Source organism: Oncorhynchus mykiss, chromosome 1 (assembly GCF_057628025.1).
Source record: "Oncorhynchus mykiss isolate SJ-2025 chromosome 1, ASM5762802v1, whole genome shotgun sequence".
NCBI classification, from domain to species: Eukaryota; Metazoa; Chordata; class Actinopteri; order Salmoniformes; family Salmonidae; genus Oncorhynchus; species Oncorhynchus mykiss.
This window is the reverse complement of record NC_143022.1, coordinates 60,678,071-60,693,254: the sequence shown is the minus strand read 5'-3', so window position 1 is coordinate 60,693,254 and position 15,184 is coordinate 60,678,071. Positions and strand designations below refer to the sequence as shown.

Below are 15,184 nucleotides of genomic sequence, written 5' to 3'. Positions count from 1 at the left end.
AGGTGTTTGAATACTTTCCAAATGCACTGTAGCTATAGATTTTAGGAGAGGACCAGCTGAAATCAGTTATTTTTTGCCCACTGGTCACTGCAAAATAGCACCTTTTTATTTTGCCTTGAACTTGCCATGTTTACTATAAATGGGCATCTTAGCTAATGGGAATTGAAGGATAAGAAGTGAAATACAGAGGTAGTGAGACAGTGTGACATCTCTCAGTATATCATGGGTGTATCCACTAAAAACCAAACGAAACCAAGCAAACAGGGAGGGATCTACCAGAACATGTCTGTTAAACTCTCATTTTGGTTGCTATGTTTTGCTATGGACTGCTACAGTGTGCACTAATGAACAAACCCCAGTCGAGGTAAGATGCGGATAGAATGTAAGTGTTGAGTTATCTTCCCTTGTGGCACCAACACTAGACTTGACACTCGACTCCGTGACATTAACAGTAAATACCAGTAAACAAAAACTGCAATTAGCAAGTAGCTTAATTAAGCCCTCTTCATATTAAGTGTTATTTTGCATCATTAATTTCAACCTTACAGTTGCCTTAGTGACACTGTGCTGGCAGATGAGCTCTCTAAATATCATTTACACTTCCCTTTCTTTTTCATTTGTTTTCAGACACTGAGTTTCCTGATACCATTAACATGTAGATAGCCTTATTATGGGGCATTTAAAAAGTATGTGTAAGTGAGCAGTTCCTGTTAAATTCCCCATCTGCTAGTTGCCAGGATGTTTTCGCACATACAGTGCCTTGCGAAAGTATTCGCCCCCCTTGAACTTTGCGACCTTTTGCCACATTTCAGGCTTCAAACATAAAGATATAAAACTGTATTTTTTTGTGAAGAATCAACAACAAGTGGGACACAATCATGAAGTGGAACGACATTTATTGGATATTTCAAACTTTTTTAAACAAATCAAAAACTGAAAAATTGGGCGTGCAAAATTATTCAGCCCCCTTAAGTTAATACTTTGTAGCGCCACCTTTTGCTGCGATTACAGCTGTAAGTCGCTTGGGGTATGTCTCTATCAGTTTTGCACATCGAGAGACTGAAATCTTTTCCCATTCCTCCTTGCAAAACAGCTCGAGCTCAGTGAGGTTGGATGGAGAGCATTTGTGAACAGCAGTTTTCAGTTCTTTCCACAGATTCTCGATTGGATTCAGGTCTGGACTTTGACTTGGCCATTCTAACACCTGGATATGTTTATTTTTGAACCATTATTCCATTGTAGATTTTGCTTTATGTTTTGGATCATTGTCTTGTTGGAAGACAAATCTCCGTCCCAGTCTCAGGTCTTTTGCAGACTCCATCAGGTTTTCTTCCAGAATGGTCCTGTATTTGGCTCCATCCATCTTCCCATCAATTTTAACCATCTTCCCTGTCCCTGCTGAAGAAAAGCAGGCCCAAACCATGATGCTGCCACCACCATATTTGACAGTGGGTATGGTGTGTTCAGGGTGATGAGCTGTGTTGCTTTTATGCCAAACATAACGTTTTACATTGTTGCCAAAAAGTTCAATTTTGGTTTCATCTGACCAGAGCACCTTCTTCCACATGTTTGGTGTGTCTCCCAGGTGGCTTGTGGCAAACTTTAAACGACACTTTTTATGGATATCTTTAAGAAATGGCTTTCTTCTTGCCATTCTTCCATAAAGGCCAGATTTGTGCAATATACGACTGATTGTTGTCCTATGGACAGAGTCTCCCACCTCAGCTGTAGATCTCTGCAGTTCATCCAGAGTGATCATGGGCCTCTTGGCTGCATCTCTGATCAGTCTTCTCCTTGTATGAGCTGAAAGTTTAGAGGGACGGCCAGGTTTTGGTAGATTTGCAGTGGTCTGATACTCCTTCCATTTCAATATTATCGCTTGCACAGTGCTCATTGGGATGTTAAAAGCTTGGGAAATCTTTTTGTATCCAAATCCGGCTTTAAACTTCTTCACAACAGTATCTCGGACCTGCCTGGTGTGTTCCTTGTTCTTCATGATGCTCTCTGAGCTTTTAACGGACCTCTGAGACTATCACAGTGCAGGTGCATTTATACGGAGACTTGATTACACACAGGTGGATTGTATTTATCATCATTAGTCATTTAGGTCAACATTGGATCATTCAGAGATCCTCAATGAACTTCTGGAGAGAGTTTGCTGCACTGAAAGTAAAGGGGCTGAATAATTTTGCACGCCCAATTTTTCAGTTTTTGATTTGTTAAAAAAGTTTGAAATATCCAATAAATGTCATTCCACTTCATGATTGTGTCCCACTTGTTGATTCTTCACAAAAAAAATACAGTTTTATATCTTTATGTTTGAAGCCTGAAATGTGGCAAAAGGTCGCAAAGTTCAAGGGGGCCGAATACTTTCGCAAGGCACTGTATATCTAGCTAAGCATAGACAACATGGCATCGCTTCCCCTCCGCCTAATAACATAGTTTAATTTACATCATCTTACACACTCACTTAAAACTCCAGGATCCACACAATTCCTCAAAGATGGCTGTAAATTTATAAGGGCAGGAATGTTTTAGGTTTCACAGATGGGATCCGAACCCTGGTCTCCAACTTGGGAAACCAACGTCTTAACCATCAGGCCAAGAGGAAATTCTCCCTGGGCCGAGGGTAATCTTGATTTTGAAGTCGCAGGCAGGACTACTTCATCACGAGTGCTACTTTCCTCCGCTACACAGGAGGCATTCAGGTGCAGAAGTTGTTTTAATTTACAATCGACAACATTAAATAATTACACATTTCTAAAGCTATTCAATGAAACGTAAATGCCTTGGAGCAGGCAAACCTGTCTTTTTCACTAAGAAACGAATGGCGCATCGGGTGAAGATGACAGTGAGAATGAGTGGTTTACAGTGGCGACCATGAAAGGAAACAAGAGAACTAAAGTTGTGGTGGAATCTGAGCTTAGTTCTGCCTCGTTTTTAGTCGGAGTGGGGGTTTTGGACTGATGGAGTTACCTGGGAGGTCTCAATAAAAGTAATGGATGCATTGGATAATGTGGCATCAGTGAGAATTACAAGGTGAAGGAGACAGGTGGCAGGAATAAGGGGTGTCCACTGTCTCATCTGGAGGCAGTGACAAGAGTTGAAGTAACAAGTGACTTTGAAGAAAAAAAGGGTAGGGGAGAGTGGGATAAGTTGAGATGTTTTTTACACTCTGTTAAGGGAAATATAGTAATCTTTCTAACAAAGTTATCTACATCTATACTGTGTATTCGGAAACTATTCAGACCATGTGACTTTCCACATTTTGTTGTGTTACAGCCTTATTCTTAAATTGATGAGATTGTTTGTTCCCCTCAGTCTACACACAATACCACATAATGACGATGCAAAAACAGCTTTTTAGAATAATTTGCACATTTATTAAAAATAAAAAACAGATCACATTTACATAAGTATTCAGACCCTTTACTCAGTACTTTGTTGAAGCACCTTTGGCAGTGATTATAGCCTAGAGTATGATGCTACAAACCTGGCACACCTGTATTTGGGGAGTTTCCACCAATTATTTTCTGCAGATCCTCTCATGCTCTGTCAGGTTGGATGGGAATCATCACTGCACTAGGTCTCTTCAGAGATGTTGGATCGGGTTCAATTCCTGGCTCTGGCTGGGCTACTCAAAGACATTCAGAGACTTGTACCGAAGCCACTCCTGTACTGTCTTGTCTGTGTGCTTAGGGACATTGTCCTGTTGGAAGGTGAACCTTCACCCCAGTCTGAGGTCCTGAGTGCTCTGGAGCAGGTTTTCATCAACGATCTCTCCGTATTTGCTCCAGTCATCTTTCACTTGATCCTGACTAGTCTCCCAGTCCCTACTGCTGAAAAACATCCCCACAGCATCATGCTGCTATCACTTTGCTTCACCGAAGGGATGGTGCCAGGTTTCCTCCAGACGTGACGCTTGGCATTCAGGCCAAATAGATTAGTCTTGGTTTCATCAAACCAGAGAATCTTGTTTCTCATGGTCAAAGTCCTTTAGGTGCTTTTTGACAAACTCCACGCGGGATGTCATTTTCCTTTTACTGAGGGGTGGCTTCCGTCTGACCACTCTTCCATTAAGGACTGATTTGTGGAGTGCTGCAGAGATGGCCGTCCTTCTGGAAGGTTCTCCCATCTCCCCAGAGGAACTCTGGAGCTCTGTCAGAGTGACCATCGGGTTCTTGCTCACCTCCCTGACCATGGCCCTTCTACCCCGATTACTCAGTTTGGCCTGGCGGCCAGCTCTAGGAAGAGTCTTGGTGGTTCCAAACTTCTTACATTTTAAGAATGATGGAGGCAACTGAGTTCTTGGGGACCTTCAATGCTGCAGACATTTTTTGGTACATTTTCCCAGATCTGTGCCTTGACATAACCTTGTCTCGGAGCTCTACAGACAACTCCTTTGACCTCATGGCTTGATTTTTGGTCTGACATGCTCTGTCAACTTCAGGACCTTAGATACACTGGTGTGTACCATTTCAAAATAATGTCCAATCAATTGAAAATGATTGGTTGCCTCCAATTAAGTTGTAGAAACATCTCAATGTAAACAGGATGCACCGGAGCTCAATTTCAAATGTCGAGCAAAGAGTCTGAGTACTGATGTAAATAAGGTATTTCGGTTTTGAAATTTTAATACATTTGCAAAACTTTCTAAAAACCTGTTTTCCCATTGTCATTACGGGGTATTGAGTGTACATTGATGAGGAAAAAATGTATTTGATAAATTTTTGAATAAGGCTGCAATGTAACAGAACGTGGATGAAGTCAAAGGGTCTGAATACTTTATGAATGCACTGTACATAACGTGTATGTGTGTGTGTGTGTGTGTGTGTATATGTGTATATATATATATATATATATATATATATATAATTGCCATAACAGGTTTTAACTTACCCTGTCCTGCAGCTCAACTTACTATGTATGTATGTATGTATGTATGATATAAATATTATATATATATTAATATAATATATATATATATATATAAATTATATATATAATATATTAATATATATATTTATATATATAATACATACATAGATAGATAGATAGTAAGTTGAGCTGCAGGACAGGGTAAGTTAAAACCTGTTATGGCAAGACGATCCCCGAGGGGAACTCCACCCCCCCCCATTCAGCTGAAAAGGTGGTGCAGGGTATTCAAAAATATTATTTTTAAATATTTAACTGTCACACATTTTAAGTCCAATACAGCAAATTAAAGATAAACATCTTGTTCATCTACCCATCATGTCCGATTTAAAAAAAAAAAATGTTTTACAGCGAAAACACAACATATGTTAGACCATCACCAAATCAAAGGAAAAACGCAGCCATTTTTCCAGCCAAAAATAGTCACAAAAGCAGGATTAGAGATAAAATGAATCACTAACCTTTTGACAATCTTCATCAGATGACACTCATATGACATGTTACACAATACATTTATGTTTTGTTCGATAATATGCATATTTATATCCACAAATCTTGGTTTACATTGACGCCATGTTCAGAAATGCCTCCAAAATATCCAGAGGAATTATAGAAAGCTACGCCAGATGACAGAAATACTCATAAACTTTGACTAAAGATACATGTTCTACATATAATTAAAGATACACTGGTTCTTAATGCAACCGCTGTGTCAGATTTTTTTTAAACGTTACGAAAAAAGCCTACCATGCAATAATCTGAGACAGCGCTCAGACGTAAAAGTATTTCTCCGCCATGTTGGAGTCAACAGAAATACGAAATTACATCATAAATATTCCCTTACCTTTTGATCTTTCATCAGAATGCAATGCAAGGAGTCCTAGTTCCACAATAAATCGTTGTTTTGTTCCATAATGTCCAATACTAGTGTCCAATTAGCTGCATTTGCTAGCACTATTAGCTCACGTGCGCAAAAGCGGACGCTGGTCCAGGACAACTCGCACAAACTTCAAAAACATATATTCCAGGTCGAATAAACTGGTCAAACTAAGTAGAGAATCAATCTTCAGGATGTTATTTTCATATATATCCAATAACGTTCCAACCGGATCATACGTTTTCAGCTGCAGCCAAATGGAACGACGGTGGCACCCACAGAGAAATGCGCCACAGGGAAATTGCATTCTGCCAAGACCGTGACTATTTCCCCTCCCATTCGGTCAAAGTTCACACCAAAAGCTCCATTCCACGTTCTACTGAATGAGGACATCTAGTGAAAGGCGTAGGAAGTGCTACCAGATCCATATCTTGTTGGGAAAGGAAGGGATGATGACGTCAAAGTTGACCCACATTCAGAATTTAACTTCTTGTTTGGAAGATTGCCTGCCCTATGAGTTCTGTTATACTCACAGACATAATTCAAACAGTTTTAGGAACGTCAGTGTTTTTTTTATCCAATAGTAATAATAATATGCATATATTAGCAATCTAGGACAGAGTAGGATGCAGTTCACTATGGGCACGCAATTCATCCAAAGTGAAAATACTGCCCCCTATCCTCAAGTTAAGCCGCCTACACGTCTGTTCTGAATGAAATGTAACGTCTATCTTTTTATTTTTTAAACACAATTCATTATAATCACTTTTTGTCTTTTAATTATTTTAAGCATATTTTAACAACTAACAAACACTCCACTTTAACATTGTTACCTCATATCTCAGCAATAATGCTTTGCATTACGCCTGGGAAGAAAACACTTCAATTTGCTAAACTTGCCATTGGCTCAACCATTGGCTTAGCTTATCCCATGGCCAGGCTCAACTTACCACAAGGCAAACATTTTGACTATATTAGCCCACACAGCTACAAGGATGCAGTTTCATGTTAGGTTTAGGACCTCATATTGACATTTATGGAGACCCCAACTGATGTATAGAACAATCTTAAAATTATGTACTTTTCCATTAGATACAGTGGCTTGTGAAAGTATTCACCCTCCTTGGCATTTTTTCTATTTTGTTGCCTTACAACCTGGAATTAAAACAGATTTTTGGGGGGTTTGTATCATTTGATTTACCCAACATGCCTACCACTTTGAAGATGCTAAATATTTTTTGTGAAACAAACAAAAAATAAGACAAAACAAACAGAACTTGAGCGTGCATATCTGTTCACCCCTCCCAAAGCCAATATTTTGTAGAGACACCTTTTGCAGCAATTACAGCAGCAAGTCTCTTGGGGTATGTCTCTATATGCTTGGCACATCTGACCACTGGGACTTTTGCCCATTCTTCAAGGCAAAACTGCTCCAGCGCCTTGAGCTCCTCAAATTTAGTCTCATCTAACCAGAGTACCTTCTTCCATATGTTTGGGGAGTCTCCCACATGCCTTTTGGCAAACACCAAATGGGTTTGCTTATTTTTTTCTTTAAGCAATGGCTTTTTTCTGGCCACTCTTCCGTAAAGCCCAGCTCTGTGGAGTGTACGGCTTAAAGTGGTCCTATGAACAGATACTCCAATCTCCGCAGTGGAGCTTTGCAGCTCCTTCAGGGTTATCTTTGGTCTCTTTGTTGCCTCTCTGATTAATGACCTCCTTGCCTGGTCTGTGAGTTTTGGTGGGCTGCCCTCTCTTGGCAGGTTTGTTGTGGTGCCATATTCTTTACATTTTTTGATAATGGATTTAGTGGTGTGCCGTGGGATGTTCAAAGTTTTTGATATTTTTTTATAGCCCAACCCTTATCTGTACTTCTCCACAACTTTGTCCCTGACCTGTTTGGAGAACTATTTGGTCTTTATGGTGCCACTTGCTTGATGGTGCCCTTTTCTTAGTGGTGTTGCAGACTCTGGGGCCATTCAGAACTGGTGTGTATATATACTGAGATCATGTGACTGATCATGTGACACTTAGATTGCACACAGGTGGACTTTATTTAACTAATTATGTGACTTCTGAAGGTAATTGGTTGCATCAGAACTTATTTAGGGGCTTCATAGCAAAGGGGTTGAATACATATACATGCCCCAATTTTCTGTTTTTTAGTTCTTTTTTTTCATTACACTTCACCAATTTGGACTATTTTGTGTATGTCCATTCCATAAAATCCAAATAAAAACCAATTTAAATTACAGGTTGTATTGCAACAAAATAGGAAAAATGCCAAGGGGGTGAATGCTTTTGCAAGAAATCCTTTAACCCTTAACACAAATTAATTTGACATAGTTAAAATATATATATTTTTTACCTTACTTGCTTACCACTTTTTTAATGTGGTTTCTTCCTTCTCAGACTTCATAAAATGATGACCTCTTCCTAAATATTTGGTCAAATTATTAATTTTGTGTGTGGTTTCCTAGAAACAGGTTGCTCAACTTACCCCTTTGGCTTCACTAACCCCACTCCCCGTTAGTAGTCATCAGTGAATGTTTCTCGCCAACTGAGTGATCCTGACATATTGCATGTGAAAAAGGTGGACTTTGTATACATTTTTGCGATGGTCATAAACTGCACAGTACAAATGGAGAAAGAATTTGAGAAAATTAGCATCATTGTGAGCCTGAATGCTTTTTGGGACTTCACAGCAGAGGTCTTGCAAGGAATCCTGTCAATTACTGTATCGCCCTCACAGGCACCTGAGTCTCTGTAGGGAGTTGATTTTGATTGGACTGTGACTGAAGGAGAAGGATTGGTTTTGATTGGTCTATTTTTTTGTTATTTTGTGTGATGTTGTTTTCCCCCCACACACCTTTCTCGTTCACTACCCCATCCTGTAGGTGGGGTCAGTACACCTTTTAAATTCTAGTCTGCCATAAACCTTCACAGAAAAAGAAGGCAACGTGTCCGCGACTGCACAGAACTCCAACAAGTACCGAACTTCGACACAGACACGCGAGGAGCTCCCAAGGACTAAACAGCAGAGAAAAACATTGAATGGAAAAAACTCATGAGTTAGCAAATGTTTGTGTTCAAATTCTACTCCTCATTTTTGGATATAGATTTAAGACAGAATGGAAGCAAATCTCTAACATATCACATCATATGCTTCAGCAAAGATTGTTATATGATCCCATGACATTTGGTAGAAATATTTGCCTTTTCTCAATTGGACACAAGTCCGTCCTCTCCTTGACTTCTCCGCCTTCCTCTCTGTGACCCGGAAAAATAGAAGTGGTCGACCATATGTAGGAGAGAGTCAATTTGTTATAAGGTGAACGTAGGAGTTTGCGCCTGTCCTTGAGTGCGGAGAAAAGCATGCACACATTTAGAAATGATACGCTACTTAATTTTATCTATAAAATGTATGGCACAACTAGCTAAATTTTATTTTTACCACTTTACACATGTATTTTGCGATTCCATCTCAGGTAATGTAATTTCCATACAAGCATATTTCTTTCCATGTTTTTTCTACTCTTGACCTTTGTCAGAAGGAGGCGACAAGAGGACGGAGGTGAGGAATCAAGGAAATCTAATTGAGATTCCCCCAATGTCTTTGTGTCTTTCTAAAACTGAGGGGGGCCAAAATTTAATGGGGGGAAAAGGAATTAGAACACAGGACCATCTGGATTAAAGGGGAATTTCACCCTGGCTTTGCCACGGGATATAGTCATTACTATTAACAACATTACATTTTTATCATAAACATCACAATTATCCAAACCGTAAGCTAGAACTAGCACATGTTCATTTCACTGGTAGTATTGGCAAGTTTCGACTCCCTGTGTTTTAGTCTGCTCATAGTGAACCTAGGTAGAAGGGGTGTGCCTCCTAGGTAGAAGGGGAGTGCCCACAAACTTGAACAAAGGCAGCGTTGTGTACTTCGAACGACCAACACACAATGTTCTCATAACTTCTCTGTTTGTCGTCATGCCAATTGCCATAAGCACAAGAGTCTCAGCTTCCCCAGCCCACCATGCCAAACACCATTGCTAGTGTACCGAAGCCAGATAAAGAACTATGGCTGTGTTTAGTTCTGAAAAATCTGATTTGATTAAGACCAATTAGTGGAAAAAATATCAAAATTGGTCTGCCTGTGTCAATGCAGCCAGTGTGACTCAGCATAAGACCGTGTAGGCCTGAGGTCTCCAACCCTGTTTCTGGAGAGCTACCCTCCTGTAGGTTTTCGCTCCAACCCCAATTGTAACTAACCTGGTTCAGTTTATCAACCAGCTAATTCTAAGAATCAGCTGTGCTAGATTAGGGTTGGAGTGAAAATCTACGTTAGCTCTCCAGGAACAGGGTTGGAGAGCCCTGATGTCGAACCAACATAAAATAAATATGGATATTTTGTATCAATCTTTGAAATTTGTCTGCCCTGATGGATTCCCCAAATATTTGTTGTATAAGCTGTACATGGCTCTGTTGCATCAAACAGATGCTAGACATTCAGATATCCAAATAATGTTTGTTTATTTGTACACTATTTCATGCTTACTTAAGAGAACTGGGTATTCAACAAGAATGTTAACATATCCAAAGAAAATTGGAAGAACAGTGTAGTAAAGTTCAGTGTGTCTCAGGCATAGACACACAAGTGCAGAGAATGGCAGCTACAGATTGTTATACCAGATAATGTGATATACCCAAGGAACTTGATCGAGTCAGCTGGGTGTCCACCCCAAAGTGCTACATGTCATAGTCTCGGGCAATGAGTGAGAATATTTGAAATAGACACAATGCTGGTGCACTTATTGTTGGATTACTTTATGGAGAAACAAATATTTATTTTAACAATGGAGCATTTTCTAAATTCAAACTGACCCCGCGCAACTGGACACAGATATTTTATCAGACTCCTGTTTCTTAGAATCATGGAAGAAGACGACATCGCAAAAATTCTCTGTGCTACACCAAACTGTACCTATCCTGTAACTTCCAGTATTGGATTCCAAAATCTTTGGTTAAATCACATTATCTGGTGTAAAAATCTGTAGCCAAGAGAACTGGTAATCAGCAGATGATGGGAGAGGTGGTCATAATGAAATTGCAATTCTCAAGAAACATACAGTAAGTTCAGGTGATACTTGTAAAGCTGTGGAAGGAGTGCCATTCAGCTCCTCATGAGTCATCTGCTTGAATTCCAGCAGAGGGATACAGTTCATGGGATACCATGACACACGCAGGCAAAATAATTACGTTTCTTTAATCTAGAATCCATTCCAAGAAGAAGTCCAGGCACCACACGGCAGTATCTAATGACAGCAATGTCTATCAGGCATGCTGAGGCAAATATGTTTATAGTAAAACCAGCTTCAGTTTTAGAGATTTACCAAATAAATTGTTTTATTGTCAGTGGTGTATAGGTGAGGACGGAGTCAAGCGCAGGAAACAGAACTGAGTAAAGATAACGTACTTTACTCGGGAAAAATATACAGTAAAATAAATCCATGTCGGGATAACAAACCCTAACACACAAGACTAACACAAAACAGGAACAATCACGCATAAAACATAATGAGAAACAGATGGTTAAATAGGGAAATAATAATAGCGTAATGGGAACCAAGTGTACAATCAAGACATAACAAATGGAAAAAGAAATGTGGATCGGTGGCAGCTAGAAAGCCGGTGACGACGACCGCCGAACGCTGCCCGAACAAGGAGAGGCACCAACTTCGGCGGAAGTCGTGACATTTATGATTGTTCCTCATTACTGTTTGCTAGTAAACTTGGCTAGCTAGCTTTCTGGAAATGCCATAATTGTTATTTACATCTTTTTGGAATCCTGTCTTGCGTTATGCCTATAATTTTGTGAGATTGAAATGCATTCACATTCATAACCAATGTCAACCATCGTCAATTATGTTACATAGCTAGCTAGTAAAATTATTTACAGTTGCTAACATTACACGTTTGCTCACACGTTACAAATACAAGTTAGCAGGCACCAGGCTAACTAGCTAGCCAACTCCAGTCGTGCTAACGTTTGCTGGTAAACCTACCTTTAGGTGGCTGGTTGTAACATTGTTGCTTGCTGTTTAGCAGCTAGCCATATTTACGACTAAAAAGAGAAGAGGTTTTACAATCGAGATACTAAAGATCTCTTATAGTTTTAGTCATAGATATGGCTACTGGTAGTTGTTTAGCTAGCTAACTTAGTTAACCAGCTACCTAGTTAGCTAAATTAGCAAACAGAAAAATAATCGGATTTCCCCTCACTCTAACTGTCAAGACTTCCGCCGAGGTCGGTCCCTCTCCTTGTTCGGGCAGCGTTCGGCGGTCTTCTAGCCATCGCCGATCCACCTTTCATTTTCTATTTGTTTTGTCTTGTTTTCCCTCTGTTTCCCCCCATGTCTGTGTGTGGAATTGTTATATGTAAATGTATGTGTACTCCAGGCTGGTTTGCGGCTGGTTATTGTAACCCGTGTGGGTTTAGTTTTCTTAGTACCTTTTGTTAGCCTCAATAAAGGGCTCCGTTTGCTACCCATTTCTGCTCTCCTGCACCTGACTTCCCTGCAGCCAGTTACGCACTCCTTTACACTAACAAGTAGTATGTTAGCCAGAAATGCACACTATGGGTTTCAGTAGATGAACTAAAGTTAGCTATGTGCCTTGCTGAATAAATAACTTACTTAGCTAGGCACCGTATTTGTATATGTGACCTCTTGGTTCTGATATCGGCTGTAGCTGAGCTTCTAAAGTTAGCTAAATCCAACGCTTTCATTTCGAATCTTCTTCGCTATATTGCAGTTAAAACAACTATTGTTGAATGTCACCATGTAGCTCCATTGTCAAATCCGTGTTCATGAGAGGAATCACTTGAAGCCGTTGCATCTGGACAGTTTCCCCCAAAGGATTGTTGTTAGTGTCCGCCTCCTTTTCAAAAAAGCCCGCCTTGGGGAGGGACGGGGGCCAGAGCATGAAGCACCACCCAACACAAGTTGTAGTCTTTCAGAGACTGGAAGAAATGTTTCTGCTTGTATATTTAGCAGAGAATCTGCCGATAGGAATATTGCTGAAAGACGTCCAATGGCTCTATTGAACAAGGACAACCATATCTACACCCACAAAAAACGTATAATGCAATCAGTGTAACACAGACTCCCCCCAAACCATCAATACACTGGTAGTCGTCACAGCGTGTATCATTCAGCGAATCCCTGACCTACCTTCCTGGTCTGCCACATCTCACTGTCCTAGAAACGATTCAGACATTATGAAAACAAGCCCTGATTCCCCCAGTGTGAAATTTCCCTTTAAATGTTTTGAAAAACCGCCCTGCTTCTAAATGTTCTGAACACTTGCTCCTTCTCATAAAACCTTACTTTGTTTACTCTCTGAGGCACACACACAGACATGCTGAGTATTTCCTATATGTGTGTTTGTTGCAGTGCGGAGCAGGAGCAAGCGATGTTGTGGAGTGTGGGTTTTGGTGGCAGGATGACTGTGGCCAAGCTCCTCCTATTCTTCTTCATCCTCCACACGTTTTGCGAAGGTGAGTCCCCACTACTTACTTTCCTTCCATCCATCACACGCCGCTCCTTATTCTCTCTTTTCTCCTCCCTCTTTTCTACCCTTTTATTCTTGCTCTCTCTTCTCTGAAACCCTATTTTTTACCCTTTGTATAAATGTTTTCTTTGTTTTACATTTCTATTATTCTCCCCCTTATCACTTCTTGTCTCTCTAGTCAAGCTTTCTTCATCTACACCTGATGATCGATGTGGCACAATTTGTCTGTTTGATTCATGTGTGTGTGTGTGCGTGCGTGTGTGTGTGTGTGTGTGTGTGTGTGTGTGTGTGTGTGTGTGTGTGTGTGTGTGTGTGTGTGTGTGTGTGTGTGTGTGTGTTTGAGTGTGTTGTGAATTACGATGCCGTGTAAACTGGTTGTGACAGCATTGCTGTGACAGGCAGGAGACACGTCCAATCACACCCACTGCTGATGCTGCAGGGGAAAGTTATTATGTGAATGCCACGACCTCTTTAGATCAATCCCAATGAGTTTATAAAGGGCTTACACTCTCTGGATTCAAATCACATTTTATTTGTCATTTGTGCTGAATTCAATGCTTACTTACAAGCCCTTAACCATCAATGTCGTTTTAAGACAAATAAGTTAAGAAAATATTTACTAAATAAATGAAAGTTAAAAAAATAAAAGTAACACAATAAAATAACAATAGCGAGGGTATATACAGTATTTGGTCTTTTGGTATCTATTTAGGATCCCCAATAGCTGTTGCAAAAGCAGCAGCTACTCTTCCTGGGGTCCACACAAAACATGACATAATACAGAATATTAATAGACAAGAATAGCTCAAGGACAGAATGACATACATTTTTAAAGGCACACGTAGCCTACATATCAATACATACACACAAACTATCTAGGTCAAATAGGGGAGAGTTGTTGTGCCGTGAGGTGTTGCTTTCTATGTTTTTTGAAAGCAGGTTTGCTGTTTATTTGAGCAATATGAGATGGAAAGGAGTTTCATCCAATAATGGCTCTATATAATACTGTACGCTTTCTTGAATTTGTTCTGGATTTGGGGACTGTGAAAAGACCCCTGGTGGCATGCCTGGTGCCGTAAGTTTGTGTGTCAGAGCTGTCTTTAAGTTGACTATGCCAAAAATGTGGGATTTTCAGCACATTAATGTTTCTTATAAAAAATAAGTGATGCAGCCAGTCTCTCCTTAGCTCTTAGCCAAGAGAGACTGGCATGCATAGTATTTATATCAGCCCTCTGATTACAATGAAGAGCAAGACGTGCCACTCTGTTCTGGGCCAGCTGCAGCTTAACTACAGTCAGTCTTTCCTTGCAAAACTCGACCACACGACTGGTCAATAATCAAGATAAGACAAAACTAGAGCCTGCAGAACTTGCTTTTTGGAGTGCAGTGTCAAAAAAGCAGAGCGTATCTTTATTTCGGACAGACCTCTCCCCATCTTTACAACCAGTGAATCTACAGTGCAATCGGAAAGTATTCAGACCCCTTGACTTTTTCCACATTTTGTTACGTTACAGCCTTATTCTAAAATGTATCAAATGTTTTTTTTCTTTCAATCATCATTCTACAAACAAACCCCTTAATGACAAAACAAAAACAGGTTTTTGGAAAACACTCAGTCGTTTGTTGAAGCACCTTTGGGAGTGATTACAGCCTAGTCGCTTGGCATTAAGGCCAAATAATTCAATCTTGGTTTCATCAGACCATGAGTCTTTAGATGCCTTTAGGCAAACTCCAAATGGGCGGTCATGTGCCTTTTTTTACTGAGGATTGGCTTCCGTCTGGCCTCTCTACCATAGGCCTGAC

At 40.2% G+C, this 15,184-nt stretch overlaps 1 protein-coding gene across 1 annotated transcript in view; it reads left to right on the top strand.

Annotated features, from left to right (window-relative positions):
* Nucleotides 1-15,184, top strand: part of cdh23 (cadherin-related 23) — a 646,476-nt gene that overhangs the window by 33,891 nt on the left and 597,401 nt on the right. The window contains exon 2 of the mRNA XM_090235114.1: nucleotides 13,264-13,367. Within this exon, the coding sequence (XP_090091240.1) occupies nucleotides 13,283-13,367 (85 nt within the window). The 5' untranslated portion in view covers nucleotides 13,264-13,282. The remainder of the gene's footprint in view (nucleotides 1-13,263; nucleotides 13,368-15,184) is intronic.